Source organism: Hyla sarda, chromosome 1 (genome assembly GCF_029499605.1).
Source record: "Hyla sarda isolate aHylSar1 chromosome 1, aHylSar1.hap1, whole genome shotgun sequence".
In the NCBI taxonomy this organism is placed as follows: Eukaryota; Metazoa; Chordata; class Amphibia; order Anura; family Hylidae; genus Hyla; species Hyla sarda.
The window spans coordinates 464,743,876-464,764,807 of record NC_079189.1 but is presented as its reverse complement, the minus strand read 5'-3'; the positions used below and the strand labels follow the sequence as shown (position 1 = coordinate 464,764,807).

The following is a 20,932-nucleotide window of genomic DNA, read 5'->3' as shown; positions in this document are numbered from 1 at the left end:
ATATATTATATATATATTATATATATTATATATATATTATATAATATATATATATATTATATATTATATATATATTATATAATATATATATATATTATATATTATATAATATATATATATTATATATTATATATATATTATATATTATATATATATTATATATATTATATATATTATATATATTATATATATATATATTATATATATATATATATATATAATATATAATATATAATATATAAATGCTGGTCTCTCTTGTGGCCAATAATTTGTGGTCTCTGGGGACACAAATTACAGCCTGTACTATCTTTTTGCTTTTCGGCCTTTTGGGCTGCGATCAAGTATAGCATCTATTCTTATCAATTTAACATCTGATACGTCCCCTAGCTGGGGACAATATGTTAATTGGATTTTTGGGCACGTGGGCCCATTCGAGGCTTGCTTTAGTCACCCATGCTTTGACCCGAAATGGCGTTAAAAAAAATCTGCTGGGCTCTTTTTTTTTTCCTGGGACTGTCTACGGGCCCCTTTCTTGTCTCTATGACTCTGTACGGGACCTGATGACAGTGCATGAGTCAGTTGAGGTATGCCTCTGGCATACCTGCTTTCGCCAGGGTTCCCTTTCTGTCAGAGACATGCGACTCGCTGTGGCGGGTTGTGCCAGGGATTTCATGATTCCTTGGAAGATACAGGGGTAACAGTCAGGACTGTTTCTCCTCTACCTCACATTGTCATAACATGTTTGCCATGTCCGCAGGTGTTTTTGTTGTGTACATAAATCATTCCCTCCTCCACAGGCTGCCACATCCGCGGCTGCTGTCCCGGATCCCAACGTCCAGTGCGAGGTCTCAGTGGAAGTGTCCCTGCATGGCCATGGATTGCACCTGTTTTCATTAGGCCAGACAGTAGTTCATCTCACAACTGCCACGTCCGTGGCTGGAGTTCCGGTACCCCACTGCTAGTGCGAGGTGACTGCTGGAGTGTCCTGTTGTCTACATGGACCCATACCACTAAGCCAGACAGTGGTCTGCATGGTTTTCTCTGCCGCCTGTCACTTCTCCAAGGGATGAAGTATCTGCGGCTGAAGTTCTGGTACCCCCCTGCTAGTGCGCAGTGTCCAGTGGAGTGACCTGGCATGTCCTGTGGACCCTCTACAGGGCGTAGGGGATTCAATCCACGGTTCCTAAACCCCCCCCCCCCCCCTCTGATCTCCTAGGGTGACGGGGATTCTATTCATGGATTCTAGGCTTCACTGCCTTTTCACATGTGTCAAAGGGGCACAGTTATTGCTATCTGACTCTGTCCCCTTATGAGGGTCACTCATTACGCTAGACTGTTGTCTGCACAGTTTCCGCTGCTGTTAGTTCCCATCTCTGGGCTGCCGCGTGCATAGCTGTGGCTTCCTGTACCTCACTATTGGTGTAAGGACTGTCAGAGGGTTCCTGCAGGGACAAGGGTCTGCTGTCAGTCATTAGTCTGCATGGTCTCCTAAACCACTGGGACGCCCATAAGTTTGGACGCACTCCTGTGTCCCACTGTCTATGGGGAGGGTTCGAAGGAGCTTTCCTTTGTGCTCAGGAATCCTCCATCTGTCAGCCGGACGGCTGTCTCCGTAGTTTACTGCTACATCGGATCAACTACCATACACTTCCCACTGCCTGGACGTAGTTCTAAGTGGGTCTCCCCATGTTGCGCGATAGCCCTCTTCAATGCGCCTTATGCTGGTTTGTGGGGTTCCCTACTTTACCAGGTCCCTCTCCACATGCCTGCCACTCTCAAGGCTTAAGGCTAGTGGCCCACATTTTGTGTGTGGGTCTGAAGGCGGGACCTGGTGGGGCCATGGTTCCCATGCCAGATAGCCACTCTGTCTGCATCGCTTTCTGCTTCTCCTGGTCTCCTCCCCCATTTTTGCAGCTCCCGCGACTGCAATCTGGTGACTCACTTCCATGTGAATCTCCACTTAGGGTCTCTCTGTATGTTCATTGGAAATTTCTGTGTCCCTATGTCTGCTAAGGCCCCCCCCCTGCACATGTATAGCCCACCTTCCCTTCTATCGGTGAGGTGTGCCTCGGGCCTTCCTGTGATCTTGTTTCTGCAGGTCTGCGGTGGATGAGCACCCTTGTGCTGGCATGGGCCTTATGCGCGCCCCCCCCCCCCCAATGTCTCTAGGTATCTTCCGGAGTTCCTGGGCAGGGTGGCTCAGGTGCCTTAGACTCAACCGGGTTGACTGTTGGCGTCCATCTGGTCCAGGGTTTCATCCTAATGGAGTGTCCCTCTCAATGCTGTTGGTTGCTTTGTATTTGTGTGTGCTACTTACTTGCATTCGTAGTCACGTCTCTGGATCTTTGCCCAGCACCAGGGTTCAGGATTCCGATCCCTCTGGGGATGCACATTGGCTCCTCCATACCTCATTGTGTTATAGCAGAGTTCCTGGGTGCTCCGCACACTCAGTACTTTGTTCCGTTTCCGTGGGGCGGCATTTCTCTGCTCCTACAGTGCCTGGCACACTTTTTCATCTCCCTTCCTCAGGGGTTGGTCAGGGCATGGGTTTCCTCTTGACCACCCTTTGTTTTCCCCTCATCTAGGGGGACTATTTCGCTGAGCGCTTTGTACTACCAAGATGGAGCCTTCTCTCTCTTCCCACTATATAGGTGGGGTATCAGGCTGGGCCCTTGGTTTTTTTGACTGTGAGCATTCAGATGAGCTTTTTACTGCCTATACTTGTGTGCTTTTGCCCACTATTGCAGCCTGGCTCTCTTCCAGGTTTCTTGGATGTCTACTGCTACTCATGCAGCCTTGACACTCTCCTCTGTTGGCAGAGTTTATGCACTCATGTATGGCTCGACGACACTGTCTGCTGTTGGGGTCCTTCCATTGCTCTCCTCCTTCCTTGGTGCAATCTCCCTGTAGGGTGTGTTCATCCTCCCCTTTGACAGTGTCAGTTGCACTACACTGACATCACCATCTCTGGGATAACCTTCCTGTGCCCTGCTGGGTTCCTTGTTGTTCCCCCTCCATTCCCATCCTGGGGATGTTGCTTCGGAGTGCTCTGATCCGCTCGGACCACTCGGGTTCAAGGCCGGTTAGTCTCCTTGTCTTGGACACTACCCCAGGATGCTGTGGTGTGCCTTTTTTTCTAGGTCGGCTCTCCTGGTTCTTGGGCCTTAGTGATGGATAAGGTCTCGGGCACGTGTAGCAATCCTGCCCAGACTTCTTCGCGATCCCATTTGTGGAGTGGTTTTTCTGTTCCGCACTTCTTCTTTCTCGTCACAGAAGTTTGTCATCCGGAGCATTTTGGGAACCTTGAGTTTACTTACCCTTCGGGTGTAAGTCTTTCAGGAGACTCAGGAACCTCCACTTCCCATATCTGTCGCTCTGGTGTTCCAGGATGCCCTTTTCAGGACTTTCTGCTACTTTTTTGTTCGTTCTTCCTTCTGTCTCCTCCTTTTGGGGTCCATGTACTCCCAAGATGAAAGGCGTTCCGGTCATCCGGATTCTGCCAGTCAAGCTCATTTCGCCTCCCGGGTGCTCACATGGGGCCCCTGGGATAGGGGTTTTTGGATCAGTGGACTTTCAGGTCATTGATCTTATCTGCCAGATCTCTAGAGCCGGTTTCAGTCTTTCCTTTTCTCAGTGGTTTTCTGGTCTCCTCGTCTGTGTGCGACTTCTCCTCAGGCATCCACTGCTCTCCCAGGCATTTTTTCCGCCATGTTCTCTTGAATCGGTTGACTCTGGATGGGGCTCTCTTGTTGTTCACTTTTCCATTTTTGTTTTCCAGCCGGGCTAGCCTTCTGTCTGGTTCTGTGTTCCTTGGCGTTGGTTTCCTACTTTCTTCAGGGTGGTTCCGGCCCATCTGGCTTCCTAGTTGACCTTTTCTTGTATCTCCATATGGACGTAGGTTTAGAGTCTCTGCGAAGCACAGTCTCTTCCTTGGTGTCCTAATCCGTATCCATGGATGGGGGATCTCCAGGAGCTCAGTTTCTGGGCCTCAGTTGTCTCTGGCCTGGGGTCTTGTCCGCAGGCCTTACGGTCGAGTGTGTTCAGTGTCGAGAATGCTCCCCTTTCGCTAGTGGTTGTTTTTCCCACCCTAGGGGACTGCTTTAGTACGTCCCATCAGTATAGGTGTCCCCCAATGAAGAGCGACCGAGAAAAGGAGATTTTTTTTTTTGTACTCTCCATAAAATCTCTCTCGTATAAATTTTTTGGGTATTTTGTTATTTTTAGATTTTTTAATTTTTTTTTATGTTTTCAATAAAGGAACGATTGAAGCCAACTACTCCTTTCATCCTGACCTTCTTGGGTGGAAGAGCCACTGCAGTGTTTTTCTACAATTTACTCTCCTCATTGAAAAAGCTTGTGTTTGTATTTATAGCAACTAGAGAGCATAACCTGACAGAGATAAAGTGTGTTTGTTCAGAAAGGAGGGCGGGTACAATTGTATTTTGCTATTGCAGTATTAGGCCGGGTTCACATGTCCAAGCGGAATTTCGCATAAATCATCCTCACAGACTTTCTGCAGCAGCAGAGTTCCATTGATTTCAATCGGATTCTTCTGCGCTGTTCATATGACAGAATTTCACAGATGTTGCTGCCGCAGATATCCTGATTCCAGCGTTCGCAACTTGTTCAGTGTTTTTGCAACTTCTACAAGAAAATGCATCGCCGTCTGAGACGGCGCATTTTCAAGCGGTCCTCTATATCCATGCGGATATTCCACGGTTAAAGTCTGGGTTGAGTTCCTGCAAGTGGCGTGCGCCAACTGAATTAGCCGACACTAGAAAATGCAGACATTGATGGTCCCCATAACCAGCAATGCATTCTGCTTTGTATTTTGCAGAAAAAATTAACATGGTGGGTTCATCAGTGGGAAGTTCCTCCTCTAAAATTCAGTAGTGTGCACTGTGGAGCGGAATCCCATTGACGCTCGGAAACTCCGTACTTTGCATGGACCCTTAATCTTATTGTAAAAATGCATATAAGTGAAGAATCTCATGTAGCTATCTTGACCTATGGGTTGTTTTCAACACATTAACACAATGTTCCCCAGCTTGGTGGTTGTAGTTTATTTTTTACCTTTCTGCAGTCTTATTTTGTGTTGATAATAAATTGTTCTTCCTCTGCAGATAAGAAATAACAAGAAAACAGCTGTTTTAGTTAAAGAAATCAACCCCAAAAAGAAGCTTTTTCTGGTGTACAGGCCAAATACTGGAAAACAACTGAAACTTGAAACATTGTCAGAATTGAGAAAGAAATATAAGAAGGTAATCTATTTGTGGAGGGGCTTCAATGGGTTTGTCCTTTTTAAACAATTTGCTGGCACATCAGAAAAAAACATGGAGGAATAAGTGTGTGATGTCATGCATCAGAAAAAGTGGGCTTAGTGCAGTTCTATTGAAACTGGTAAATTTGTGTTAAGATGAGTGACCAGTCAGTCGTAGTGGGACAGGCAGGAGAAAGACAGATGAGCATTACTTGCTGTTTAAACATGTCTTCTCTTAAATGTCATAGCACTTGGTTAGGGTAACATGAAATTGCTGCTAGTTTAATATTTTCACATTTATGAGCTTTAGATTTTATATTCAGATTTATGAGTGTTTTTTCAGTAAGGTTGGATTTACACACCATGGGGGGAATTTACCAGTATTAACGGATTCGCTTTTGGTGGTGGTTCAGACGTACAAGATGTATTTTCAGACAAAAGTTTTGTGTTGATTTGTTGACTAGATGATTTAAGTGTTCTGTTCTTTTATTGAACCGATGAGTCTTTTCCATGGTGCACAGCTATTTTTAATTCTCTCCATTCAGAAAGCAGGGCCAGAGATTGGCGGTTTGCCAGTAGTACATACACCTGGGACTGCCCTTCCCTTATTTTTCTGGCCAGTCACTGGACAGCACCTACTTGTACATCTCCACTCTGCTATGCCAAGACATGGTTAGTGTTGGAGAATGTGCAGTGAACTGAACAGGCTGGCATCGTGTTGGGGGTTTACAATACAACACTATAGATGATATGGACAGGGGGGGTGTAATGGGGTTATTGATGTGTTGGGTTCCCCTAAGTGCTACATGTGTAGAAAGGAAACCGACAGCAGGACATCACAAAAACCAAGAACTGCTAAAGATGACTGAACAGCAGCAGTGAGAAATCAATCTAAAAATGCTGCCTAATAGTCGTGGGTGGCAGTCCCTTACTGCTGCTCTCGCTCCACCGGCCCTGAGTGACTTCTCACCCATCTTTAATGCGTCTCTCCATATACACTCGGTGAGGAGAACAGCCACCAAGACTAGCTCCAGTGACTAGTTTCCTGGGCCTTGGCAGCATTCTTAACTCCTACCCAATCCTTGATGTACTGGTACGTCATGGGGCGGGGAACATGGCATGGACCCACAAGTCTTACCAGCAGACATCAACCAGTAATTACTGACATTGGCGATTACACCGATGTTCGTCATTTAAATGATTAAATGCCAGTAATCCCAGGTGTCTAGTAGTCCCATCTGCACCCCTGCGTACATATACTTTTTAAATTTTTTTGCTTCAAAATACATTTTTGATTAAATAAAGTGCTCTAGTGAAAAAAAAAAAGTACAAGTTATGAGTCTTAGAAAAATCTAAGTTCAAGGGGTCATCACAGGGTTAAGCTATGATTTCTCTGAGATGGTAAGGCATTATAATCATAATTTGTCAGGAGCCTGCTGTCTGCACCTGTTATGTTGCTTGAAGTTTGAGTTTCCTTCAACACCTTATGGGTACATGTACACACGTCATGCTTTCTCCTACAGAACTAAAGCCCCATCCTCTCTTCTCTACTGCTAGAAATGGATTTACCTAAAATGGGGTGGACAGCAGATTGCAGGAAAATGAGACACCTAGTAGCCAAGACTTTATAGTTTTTTTTTTTTCCGTAGTAAAGAGTCATTTTGGTTAATTTATTGATGGTATATAACAAATTATTAATTTACACAAGGTGCCTAAGAGTTTAATTTTGTTATTAATTTTGTTATTTAGACCATGCATGATAGGCTTCAGATTGTAAGATTCTTTCTTTTGTAGGCTTTCCAATAGTTTTCATGCTCAAACAAAACAGTCAGGATATAAATTATGGCTTGTTCTTATTTTGTATTATCTTGCTAGGTAACATCTGATGATGCCTTTTCTCACTGGAAAGAACAGTACATATCATCTGCTGATATTTGTACTCATGCTTATTGGTGAGTAATTGAGAACTATTCCTACCTACAGAACAATATTTACTAGATCGTTTTACATGTAACTAGTCCTGACAGCTTTTTTTTGGTCTTTCAAGAATGGCAGGGTTACCACCCAATGTTAATAAGTAGTAGAATACATATTCAATAGACCCTAAATTAACCCCTAAGGAATGGCGGGCATAAATGTGTGCCTTTGCCGCCTAGTACTTGGTGCACCGGCGTGTACCTGCAGTGCAGTATGTACAATCTATGAAGCAAGCGGAGTGAAAATTGCTGGAGGTTCCCTCTAGAGATGAGCGAACTTACAGTAAATTCGATTCGTCACAAACTTCTTGGCTCGGCAGTTGATGACTTATCCTGCGTAAATTAGTTCAGCCTTCAGGTGCTCCGGTGTGCTGGAAAAGGTGGATACATTCCTAGGAAAGCGTCTCCTAGGACTGTATCCACCTTTTCCAGCCCACGGGAGCACCTGAAAGCTGAACTAATTTACGCAGGAAAAGTCATCAAATGCCGAGAAGTTCGTGACGAATCGAATTTACTGTAAGTTCTCTCATCTCTAGTCCCCTCACCTACTTTGTGCTACTCTTCTGCAATCTGCTTGTATGATCTGACTTCTGACAATATGTACTAGTGGATCGCCAACAATATCACTGATTTTGTTTCATGATTGCTGCTATTAGTTCATAATAGTAAAAAGTTGTTAAAAAAAAATAAAAAGCCCCCCTTCCCATAAAAACTTAAAAAAAATATATATAAACATATGCTTTTGTTACATAAATATAATGGTCATGATGCTGCACTGTGAATTGCATAACAAAGTCCAAAATTGTTATGCATTTATTTATTTGTCCTTTCATCCCAAAATGAATAAATTAAAAATTGATCAAAAAGTCACATGCACAAAAGTGGTGACCATATAAAATCTACAGATTACAGCGCAAAAAAAAAATTAACCCTTATACAGCCCCGCAGATTGAAACATTAGAAAGGTTAGAATTGGGCAAATATAAGTATACTTATTTTATTTTCTAAGCAATAGAAAACGTGTAACCAGACATAATGGTTTAATTGTATTGACCCACAGAATAAAGGAAATGTCAAATTTACTGTAAAGTGCACTGTGTAAAAACGAAAGCCCCCAAAATAGTTTCTTATTTTTTCCCCCAGATATGCTTTTTTTTTTTTATTGCACTGAAAGCAATCATTACAAAATTTGATTGGTCATGCAAAAAACAAGCCCTTATGTGGCTCTGTGAATAGAAAAATAGGGATTATGGCTCTTAAAAGGTGAAAAGGAAAAAATGAAAGAAAAAATAGGAAAATTGGCTGTGTTCTTAAGGCCAAAATGGACTGTGTCCTTAAGGGGTAAATAGTTATGCTAAATTATTTCTTTGTGCTTTTATTTTTATTTTTTTCCTTTTATAAAGTGGAACATGTTTTTTTTTGGAACTTGCTTCTGATTACCACTTTTTAACCTCCAGAGGATGCAAGACGTATATTTAAGTCCCACTCCCGGTGTGTCCCAGTTGCTATCAGCAGCCAGGACCCACAGCTAATGCCAAACTGGTCCAATTGGGTCAATATCCGGCATTAACCTTTTAGACCACAGCATTCTGGGGTCCCAATCAGCTGAGAGGATGGGCAAAGGGTCCCTACATACCTGTCTTGTCTGTGTGGTGCTACTTCACTGCAGGAAGTCTGTAGTAATGGAGCACCAATAACACTCATCAATGCTGTGCTAAGGCACAGCATTGTTTAGTGTATTTAATTGAAAGACTACATGTAATAGTCTCCTATGGGGACAAAAAAAAAAATTGTGAATAAATTGTCCCTTCCCTAATATGTTTAAGTCACCCCCTTTACGTTATTTTATTTGAAAAATGGGGGAAAAAACATGTTTAACCCCTTAACGACGCAGGACGTATATTTACGTCCTGCGCCGGCTCCCGCGATATGAAGCGGGATCGCGCCGCGATCCTGCATCATATCGCTTCGGTCCCGGCGCTCCTCAACGGCCGGGACCCGCGGCTAATACCACACATCGCCGATCGCGGCGATGTGCGGTATTAACCCTTTAGAAGCGGCGGTCAAAGCTGACCGCCGCTTCTAAAGTGAAACTGAAAGTATCCCGGCTGCTCAGTCGGGCTGTTCGGGACCGCCGCGGTGAAATCGCGGCGTCCCGAACAGCTGATCGGACACCGGGAGGGCCCTTACCTGCCTCCTCGGTGTCCGATCGACGAATGACTGCTCCGTGCCTGAGGTCCAGGCAGGAGCAGTCAAGCGCCGATAATGCTGATCACAGGCGTGTTAATACACGCCAGTGATCAGCATAGGAGATCAGTGTGTGCAGTGTTATAGGTCCCTATGGGACCTATAACACTGCAAAAAAAATGTAAAAAAAAAAGTGTTAATAGAGGTCATTTAAGCCCTTCCCTAATAAACGTTTGAATCACCCCCTTTTCCCATAAAAAAAATAAAACCGTGTAAAAAAATAAATAAACATATGTGGTATCGCCGCGTGCGTAAATGTCCGAACTATAAAAATGTATCATTAATTAAACCGCACGGTCAATGGCGTACGCGCAAAAAAATTCCAAAGTCAAAAAAAGCGTATTTTGGTCATTTTTTATACCATTAAAAAAATGAATAAAAAGTGATCAAAAAGTCCGATCAGAACAAAAATCATACCGATAAAAACTTCAGATCACGGCGCAAAAAATGAGTCCTCATACCGCCCTGTACGTGGAAAAATAAAAGTTATAGGGGTCAGAAGATGACCTTTTTAAACGTATAAATTTTCCTGCATGTAGTTATGATTTTTTCCAGAAGTGCGACAAAATCAAACCTATATAAGTAGGGTATCATTTTAACCGTATGGACCTACAGAATAAAAGGTGTAATTTTTACCGAAATATGCACTGAGTAGAAACGGAAGCCCCCAAAAGTTACAAAATGGCGTTTTTTATCTTGATTTTGTCGCACAATGATTTTTTTTCCGTTTCGCCGTGCATTTTTGGGTAAAATGACTAATGTCACTGCAAAGTAGAATTGGCGACGCAAAAAATAAGCCATAATATGGATTTTTAGGTGGAAAATTGAAAGGGTTATGATTTTTAAAAGGTAAGGAGGAAAAAACGAAAGTGCAAAAACGGAAAAACCCTGAGTCCTTAAAGGGTTAAAATGTCTGAACTATCAAAATGTTCATAAAACAGACCAGTCAATGGTGTAAACAAATAAAAACACCTAAAAATCCATATGATGGCTTATTTTTTGCGCCACCAATTCTACTTTGCAGTGACATCAGTCATTTTACCCAAAAGTCTACAGCAAAACGGGAAAAAAAATCATTGTGCGATGAAACTTAAGAAAAAAAACGCCATTTTGTAACTTTTGGGGGCTTCCGTTTCTACGTAGTACATTTTTCAGTAAAATTGACCTGATCTTTATTCTGTAGGTCTATACAATTAAAATGATACCCTACTTATATCGGTTTGATTTTGTCGCACTTCTGGAAAAAATCATAACTACATGCACGGAAATGTATACGTTTAAAATTGTCGTCTTCTGACCCCTATAACAAACTTTTTCTTTTTTTTTCTGCGTATGGGGCGGTATGAGGGCCAATTTTTTGCGCCATGATCTGATGTTTTAGCGTACCATTTTTGTATTGATCGGACTTTATCGCTTTTTATTCATTTTTTCATGATCTAAAAAGCGACCAAAAATGCGTTATTTTTGAATTTTTGAATTTTTTTTGCGGGTACGCCATTGACCGTGCGGTTTAATTAATGATATATTTTTATAGTTCTGACATTTACGTACGCGTACCACATATGTTTCTATTTATTTTTATTTACATGGTGTTTTTTTTTTTTTTTTTTTAATGGGAAAAGGGGGGTGATTTGAACTTTTATTAAGGAAATTAAATCACATTCTTTTATTTTATTTTATTTTTTTTACACTTTTTTTTTTTTTGCAGTGTTATAGCTCACATAGGGACCTATAGCACTGCACACACTGATTGCCAGCACTGTTCACTGCAAAGCCATAGCTTTGCAGTGATCAGTGTTATCTGTGGTCGATTGCTCAAGCCTGCATCTCAGACGCCAGAGGCAGGTAAGAGGACCTGCGGTGACATTTTCACTGCGGTGGTCTCTATCAGCCCCACTGAGCAGCCGGGCAGCTTTCACTTTCGTTTTAGACACGGCGTTCAACTTTGAACGCCACGTCTAAAGGGTTAATAGCGCGCGGCACCGCCATCGCTGCCGCGCGCTATTAGCACCGGGTCCTGAGACCGACAGACTAGATATGAAGCGGGGTCACCGTGTGACCCAGTGTTATATCGCGGGAGCCGGCCATGGACGTAAATATACTTCCTTGGATGTTAAAGGGGTACTCTGCTGCTCAGCGTTTGGAACAAACTGTTCCGAACGTTGAAGCCAGCGCTGGGAGCTCGTGATGTCATAGCCCCGTCCCCTCAATTGAAGTTTGAGAGGGGGCCCGACCAGCTTTTTTTCAAACGCTGAGCAGCGGAGTACCCCTTTAACTCGTTAACGACTCAGGACGTAAATGTACGTCCTGGTGAGGTGATACTTAACGGACATTTACGTCCTGTACATAACCGCGAGCATCGGAGTGATGCTTGGGTCATGCGTGGCAGGTCCTGGTTGCTGATAGCAGCCAGGGACCCACCGGTAATGGTGGACATCCGCGATCCCGCGGATGTCCGCCATTAACCCCTCAGATGCCGTGATCAATACGGATCATGGCATCTGCGACAGTGCGGTCACTAAAATGGATGATCGTATTGCCCGCAGCTATCCGGTCATCCAGAACGGCAGAAAGAGGTCCCCTCACCTGCCTCCGCTGCCTTCCACGGGTCTTCTGCTCTGGTCTGAGCTCGAGCAGACCAAAGCAGATGACGACCGATAACACTGATCAGTGCTATGCCCTATGCATGGCACTGAACAGTATTAGCAATCGAATGTTTGCTATAAATAGTCACCTATGGGCACTACTAAAGTGTAAAAATGAAAGTAAAAAAATTGAAAAATCCCCTCCCCCAATAAAAACGTAAATTGTCCCATTTTCCCCATTTCACTCCCAAAAAGTATTTGAAAAAATTGAATAGATATTGGTATTGCCGTAAATATCCGAACTTTTAAAATATAATGTTAATGATACCGTATGGTGAACAGCGAGAACAGCTGCTTTTTTTATAACATTTTATTCCCAAAAAAATTGATTAAAAAAATTTAGTTTTTATATATGCAAATATGGTATCAATAAAAAGTACAGACCACTGCGCAAAAAAATTAGCCCTCAAACCGCTGCTTATATGGAAAAATGGAAGTTATAGGTCTTCAAAATAGAGGGATTTTAAACATACTAATTTGGTTAAAAAGTTAGCGATCTTTTTTACTTCTTTTTTTTTTTTTAACCCCTTCGGGACCAAGCCCATTTTGATCTTAAAGGGGTACTCTAGTGGAAAACTTTTATTTTTATTTTATTTTTTATTTTTATTTTTTAAATGAACTGGTGCCAGGAAGTTAAACAGATTTGTAAATTACTTCTATAATTACTTCTATAAACGTATTCAAAATGACATTCAGAAAGTTTAACCCTTTAGGTGTTTCACAGGAATAACAGCAAATTGGAGGCTCAAATTCAAAATCTTCATTTTTTTTTACACTAACCTGTTCTAGTAGACCCATATTTTTTATTTTTACATGGGGTAAAAGGAGAAAGCCCCCAAAATTTGTAACCCAATTTCTCTGGAGGTTCCGTTTTGGAAACACTGCCGTACGATATGTTTTTATTGGAGGGGGGGGGGGGGGGGGTTACAGTGTAGTGGGGTATATATGTAGTGTTTTACCCTTTATTATGTGGTAGTGTAGTGTTTTTAGGGTACATTCACACGGGTGGGGGTTTCCAGTGAGTTTCCCACCAGGAGTTTGCCCTGTGGCGGAAAATTTGCTGCAGCTTAAACTTGAATGTGTACATTCACATGCACTACAACTCCCAGCATGCACTGAAGGACTGTACATGCTGGGAGTTGTACTTTTACAACAGCTGGAGACACACTGGTTGGAAAATACTGAATTAGGTTACAGAACCTAACTAAAGGTTTTCCAACCTAATTCAGTATTTTCCAACCAGTGTGCCTCCAGCTGTTGCAAAACTACAACTCCCAGCATGTACTGATCGCCGAAGGGCATGCTGGGAGATGTAGTTATGCAACAGCTGGAGGTACGCAACTACAACTCCCAGCATGCCGAGACAGCTGTTTGCTGTTTGGGCATGCTGAGACTTGTAGTTTTGCAAGATCTGAAGGGCCACAGTTCAGAGACCACTGCACAGTGATCTCCAGGCTGTAGCCCTCCACCTGTTGCAAAACTACAAATCCCAGCATGCCCAAACAGCTGTCTGGGCATGCTGGGAGTTGTAGTTTTGCAACAGCTGGAGGGCTACAGCTTGGAGATCACTGTGCAGTGGTCTCAAACTGTAGCCCTCCAGATGTTGCTAGGCAACTCACAGGCTTCCGTAGTCTGCACCAGGAAGCCACATGTCATCGCCGACCACTGCCGCTGATGATGAGTGGCCTACGGCATGGGTCACCGACGGTTCCCCCTGCTCTGCTCGGACAACAGTGGGTTAACAACCCCAAAATTTGCAAAATTGCGGTTTTCTTTTAATTTCCCCACAGTGTTTTTTTGGTTGCGCCGTACATTTGATGGTAAAGTGAGTGGTGGCATTACAAAGGACAAGCCCCCACTGAGGCATTATAGCAAAGAAGGAAAGTTGTCCAGCGAGGGAATAGTGCTAAAATCTTCTTTATTATTTAAAAGCCAGCAAACAGGATACAAAGTGATGTGTTTCAGCTGTCCATCTGCACCCTAAATCGTACGACTAAGGGTGCAGATGGACACCTGAAACGCGTCACTTTGTATCCAGTATGCTGGCTTTTAATAATAAAGAGGATTTTTGCTCTATTCCCTTGCTGGACAACTTTCCTCCTTTGAAAATATAAAAGTTATGATTTTTTGAAGTCTAGGAGGAAAAAACAAAAACGTAAAAATAAAATTGTCTTTAAATAGTCCTTATGGCCAAAATGGGCTTAGTCCTTAAGGGGTTAAACACAGAAGTGAAGTGAAATTGAGAGATTTGTTACTCTTATTTTTAGTACATATTCTTGACCATGGTTTAGAAATACTGTTGCAGACTTTGGAATAAAATACTGGTATTGCCTAATTAAGTTTACTACAATGAGTTTGTGCTATATTTGTGACTTAACCTGAATTAAGTTTAGTGCATTCAAAATTGGTCATTTGAACATATAGGGCCAAATTTATCCAAACTTGTTCAAAGTGGAGCAGTTGCCAATATTAACTAGTCCCTGAAAAATGAAAGCTGTCACTTTATTGGTTGCTGTAGGCCACTGTTTCACTGAGCCTTTTCACTGTGTGTAACAAAAAATATATTTTTTTCTTCCCTGTAGGAGAGGCAACTGTAAAAAGGCAAGTTTAGGACTGGTGTGTGAGATCGGCTTGCGATGCAGGACATATTATGTTTTATGTGGTTCGGTCCTAAGTGTCTGGACTAAAGTGGAAGGAGTTCTTGCCTCTGTTAGTGGTACAAATGTAAAAATGCAAATAGTTCGATTACGAACTGAAGATGGGCAAAGAATTGTTGGTAAGTAAAAGTGATGGACAGGAAAGCTTGTCTCTAGTATGTGGTTAAAATGTTGGTTAAAAATACAACATTATCTTGATGCTCAGCATTAAAAATAAGAAAGAACACTTGCCTAAAAATATATAGATATTATAAATATATAACCTGTTTAATTCAGGCTCTCAAAATGCTAAAACAGGAGGCTACTAGTATTTGAAATTTTTGCACAAATTAATATAATTAGCTACTATGCTATCGAAATGTCACATTATAAGAGTGCACAGGCTACTGCCTATAAGAATACAACAAAATTTATGTGCAACTAGCAGAAACTTTTTTTTCTTTAAATGCTTGCTGAACCCCCTCAAAGACATTAGCCGTAAATGCATGTTCTGATGCACTGGTACTTAGTGCACCAGGATGTACATTTACGTCCTATACATGAATCGAGCACAGGACCCGCCAGTAATGGCAGACAGGCAATCGGGCTGATGTCTGCCATTGACCCCTCAGAGGCAGGATAAGACTTCAAGGTGTGATGGGATTCAATGGCGCTGAGCAGGAGCAGACACGTCAGGTAGGTGGAGGATGACTTTATCAAAACAATACTACGGGTTTCACCGCAGGTGCGGCTTCATCAGGCATCTTGACCCTGACCCCTCAGATGCTGGGAACAATATTTATCACAGCATCTGTGGTAATGCGGAGCTTTTAATGGCTGTTCAGTCTTCTCTGGTCTACCTTCTAGCAGACCAGAGATGTAGATTGCTAATCCTGCTCAATGCTATGCATATGCATAGCACTAATCAGTATTATCAGCAATCTCTTACGATTACTATTAAAAGTCCCCTATGGGGACATAAAAAAAAAAAATGAAATAAGTGAAAAATAAAATTTATAAAGATTATATTGTTCGGTCATTTACACAAGCGATAAATAAAATTAAAAAATGTTAAAAATTTTATAACTTTTTTTGGTAAAATGGGCGATTAAAACTTTTATTGGGAGAGGGGGATCCCCTCCCCCAATAAAATTTTGATCACCCATATATCGCTTGCTTTTTTTTACCATATCACTTTCCAAAGAATTAATAAAAAGTAATTAACTGGTTAATGACCATGGACGTGTATACTCGTCCAATGGCCGTTAACCGGGCATGACGCGGGCTCCCGACTCGATCCCACATCATACCAGCCGGCTGATTCCTGTAGCTGAGGGCCGGCGTTAATAGTAGACATGCAGCGATCGCCACGGCCGGCTATTAACCCTTTAGATCGCCGCTGTCAAAGTTGACAGCGGCGTCTAAAGAACCCTGTAAACGCTCCCTGGTGGTCCAGTGGGGTGGAGGGGGGCGATCCACTGTGGATCCTCCTAAAAGTCCCCTAAGGGGACTAATATAGTGTAAAAAAAAAGTTCAATAAAAGTAAAAAAAAAAAAAAAACACATTAACCCCTTTCTTAATAAAAGTTTAAAACACCCCCCTTTTCCAAAATTCCATATAAAAAATATGAAAACATAATAAAAATAATCATGTGGTATCGTCTCATGCGTAAATGTCCGAACTATAAAAAAAAATGTCGTAAATTTAACCGCACGGTCAATGGCGTATGCGCAAAAAAAAGCCATCAAAAAGTCCAATCAAAAATTGTACTGATTAAAACTTCAGATCACGGCGCAAATATGAGCCCTCATATAGCCCCATATGCAGAAAAATAAAAAAGTTATAGGGGTCAGAAGATGACAATTTTAAATGTATAAATTTTTGTGCATGTAGTTATGATTTTTTCCGAAAGTACGACAAAATCAAACCTATATAAGTAGGGTATCATTTTAACCGCATGGACCTACAGAATAAAGATAAGGTGTCATTTTTACCAAAAAATTTTCTGCGTAGAAACGGAAGCCCCCCAAATTACGAAATTGTGTTTTTTCTTCAAATTTGGTCGCACAATGTTTTTTTTTTTTTTTTTTTTCCCGTTTCATCGTAGATTTTTGGGTAAAATTACTTAATAGTCTTTACAAAGTAGAATTGGTGGCACAAACAATAAGCCATCGTATGGATTTTTAGGTGCAAAATTGAAAGGGTTATGATTTTTAAAATGTAAGGAGGAAAAAAAGTGAGGAAACAGAAGAACATTTGGTCCTTAAGGGGTTAAAAAGTCACATTTATGCAAAAGATCAAAAAAAAATCTACAGATCAGTCCCGTATACAGAAAAATTAGAAAGTTATAGGTGGTCAAAATGAGGCAATTTTAAACAAACCTATTTTGTAAAAACAATATTTTGGAAGCAGTACAATAATGGTAATGTTCTAACATGGGTGTTATTTTAATTGCATTGACCCACAAAATAAAGAAAACATGTACTTTTTACCGTAAAGTGTACAGCATGAAAACTAACCTTCCAAATTGGTGAAATTGACCTTTTTGTTTTCAATTTCCACACCCAAATAATATATTTTTTGTTTTGCCATACATTTTCTAGTGAATTGAGTGATTTCATTACAAAAAATACAAATTAAAACGATTTTGGGCATTATCGGTATCGGCAATTACCTTGCCGATAAGCCGATAATGCACCTCCCCCACCGCACTGCGACAGCCGTGTGACGTCACGCCCGCTATGAAAGTCTATGGGACCCCCTCTCCGAGGTGGGTGCTGAATGCAAGATTGCGGGGGTCCCCAGCGGCAGGACCCCCACGGTCAGACATCTTATCCCCTATCCTTTGGCTAAGTAAAGTCCTATCTTGGATGACCCATTCATGTTCTCTGTATTTAGCAGGCTGCTGTTGAAATTGTATGGGGTGGCCAGATAGTGGTTCTATTCAGTGACTGACAGCCTTCCATGTATGCATGTGAATACAGAGAAAACGGTCAATTATGAAGAGCTAAAAGAGACAAAGAATATAGCGCTCCATGGTGTAGTAAATGAGAGACCTGTATGGTGAACTACGAAGTAGCAATGGAGCTCACCTGGAGGAGTTGTGTACCCTCATACACAACAATGGTGAGCACATGTAGTGACCGCAGCCAGCCGCAAGCCTGATGAAGCTGCTGTAGCAGTGAAACGCGTTGCATGTTGGGAAAATAAACCACTCTTGCTATTACCTACCTTGTGTCGTCCTGTGACCTGCGCCATTCTGAAGCCGGCACCCTCATTGAATTATGAAGAGCAACCACACCCTTTAGTAATTTTGGATTTTGCTTAATAAGTAGCCAGAAGGGTTGTTTTGAAAGCTTAAAGAATAAAAAAAAAAAAGTTTGGACTGAAGATTTGATGGTTAAACTTAAATCTTTTTCTTTACAGGTCTAATCATTCCAGCAAATTGTGTATCGTCACTTATAACCCTATTATCAACTTCAGACCAGTCTCAACAGATTGCGGTACAACAGCAACAGATGTGGCAACAACTTCATCCTCAGAGTATCAGCAATTTCAGCACCCCATAGATATCTGCCAAGCAGAAATTTGGACTTAATAGTGAGAAACTGTAGAAACCATAACAGTGCACATGAATCAGGGACAGATTCCAAAGAGTTCAGTCTACTTGAGTGTAGGTGAACGCTGTGTTTTGTTGAACACCAGGACTTTGCGTACACCAAGAGATCTTTGTGGCAATCTGCAAGTTCCTTTTTATAGTGGCACATACATTTTCTTTCCTTACACTTTTGGTGCTTCCCATTAGCTCCAGTTTTCATAGACCTTAATTTAATAATTTTTTCCCCCCCTCAGAACACTTTTGTTTTATCTGTGTGACACTGAGGCAGAAGTGCACTGCTTTTTTTTCCTCATTTATTTTCCCATTATAGCGCTCAGGGTCTTATTTGGTAATCAATAACTTTTAAAGGGGAGCTTTCCATAAATGCATGTACGTGGACTGTATGATGCATAAACAAATATATGTATATAAAAGGTTTTCCTAACGTGTAATAAAGATGCATGCTTTCATAAATGCACTGTATTTAAAAGGGTATATTTGTGTTTCTCCCCCACATTGGTTAATGCAGCGCATGTCTTTGAAAGCATGAATGCAAAGACTTTGGCAAGTCCCAGACCATAGGGAATAATCAGTTCCTGATCTCCACTTAGCACATTTTATTTTTACATAGTATTTTAAATTTAATTATTTAAGTTGTGTGCATTTTCTTCTGTGTATGATGCTATTTCAACACATTTGCTCTTAAATTGTGATGAAAATGTAATATTTTAAGTGTAAAAAGGACATTTTCTATTGTGCTGCAGAAAGGACTTGTGCCTATTGTATTTTTTTCCTCCCCTTTGACATAAAAAATGGGAACAATACAATTCCATTTTGCATCTTTTTTTTTTTTTCTTTACAAATTTCTCTATTGTAATTTAAAGAAAAACTAAATTTGACTGGTAAAATAAGGCACATCTTGAATGGTACACTGTTATGTAGATCACTCAAGGCTCCCTGCTGTGTGTTGTTTTGCCTTCTCTGTAACTTGAATACAATTTACTATGTTGTAAGACATTGTAGAGTTTCTTGAGCTGTTTAAAATTGTAATGTACAAATGTGAATAGTTATCTATAATATGGGTAAGTTGTTTTTTTTTTCCTTTTTTTTTTTTTTTTTGGGCCTTCAATAGTTCATGTTTATAAGGAAGTGAACAGGACAATGTTTGTCATTTCTTGCTTGCACAGGTTGCACTATTGAACGTTTTGAGACTGTACAAACCTGTTTCGGGAAAATTTAAATTACCCTATGAGGTATTTACACCTTAGAGGGAGCAAATAAAATTCATTGTACTAACAAATCTATCATGTAGTGTTTGGCACATTAAACCTTTCTTTTTTTTAGAATATACTGTATATATCAACAGCATATTCCACAGTGATGTACACAGATTGATCATTGCATCAGCTGGACCTACAATCTTATTACCTTATGTGTTTCACATATTTTGGCCACTTGACAAGTAGACATCAACATATAAACAATTTTCCGCCAAAATACACTCCCTCGTCTAAAGTTTTTCTATGGAATTTTTGATGTGTGAACTAAGCAGCAGAATCCCATTGAAATTGAGCAGATTTTATGCGGAATCTCCATAATGTGGACACGCCTTAGTTTTTCCTCAGTAGTAATAGTATTTTAGTATCCAAATACATTAAAGAATTAAGACATGGAGGACAATCGACATAGCAGTGGTATAGGAATAAAGATTGGTACGTGAGATGTTTGCTGGTCTCAGAACATTAACATTTTTAAAAAAATATATAATTTAAGAAAGAGACAGGTGGATACAATTTCCCTCCCTTCGGTTTTGCTTTACCCGGCCCCTGGATTAGTGTGATTAGTGTGATTTGTAAGACGATGGTCAGATGAAGAGTTTTCTCTGTGTTGCTGGCTCTACTTACGCATGTCCTGTAGGTTTACAGCAGGCTTGAAGGCAGGGCCGCCATCAGGGGGGGTACAGCCAGTACTCCAGTAAGGGGCCCCAGCTCCCAGGGGGCCTGGGCCTCAGCTGCACCCCCCCCCTTCAGCAGCCTGCAGCCCCAGTACAAAAGCGGTCTCCTGTTTCCAGGGGCAAAAGAGCAGGCCTGCTGCTACCAGAGACATTTTCCCTTAAAACCTGTGGCATGTTGTACCTGTAATATCAGCGCAGGGGCCGACATTGCGCTGACTATCTGGTACATGAGCAGCAAAGGAGAGCAGAGAGGACGCCCCTCCCCTCACACTATTGGTGGAGCAGTATCACATGATTTGTTTTTCCTTCTCCAAGTCCCTGACACTCGGTTGCCACTGGTAATTGGAAGACTTCCCATGTCTAAGGAAGGCATCCATCAATCATAGAAAGTTACTTTCTGGAGGGGGGGGGGGGGGGATCGTTTGGAGTTTATAATTTGGGGATTAGTAGGAGATAAATAGGCATTATCTCATGCATGTTGAAAAACAATGAGATAGTGACTATTTACCTCCATCTCATTGTTTCTCAACCAGGGTGCCCTCAGCTGTTGCAAAACTACAACTCCAAGCATGTCTTTAGCTGTGTGGGCTTGCTGGGAGTTGTAGTCGCAGCACAC

The 20,932-nt window shown here is 41.5% G+C and overlaps 1 protein-coding gene and 1 pseudogene across 3 annotated transcripts in view; both read left to right on the top strand.

Moving 5' to 3' along the window:
- Positions 1-18,820, top strand: part of SBNO1 (strawberry notch homolog 1) — a 123,669-nt gene extending 104,849 nt beyond the window's left edge. For all 3 annotated transcript variants that reach the window (XM_056535833.1, XM_056535840.1, XM_056535824.1), the window contains 4 exons: positions 5,124-5,261; positions 7,136-7,212; positions 14,711-14,904; positions 18,191-18,820. In XM_056535833.1, the coding sequence (XP_056391808.1) occupies positions 5,124-5,261; positions 7,136-7,212; positions 14,711-14,904; positions 18,191-18,333 (552 nt within the window). In that variant the 3' untranslated portion in view covers positions 18,334-18,820. The remainder of the gene's footprint in view (positions 1-5,123; positions 5,262-7,135; positions 7,213-14,710; positions 14,905-18,190) is intronic.
- LOC130337590 (U2 spliceosomal RNA) lies at positions 311-486 on the top strand (annotated as a pseudogene).
- Positions 18,821-20,932: the final 2,112 nt, after the last annotated feature.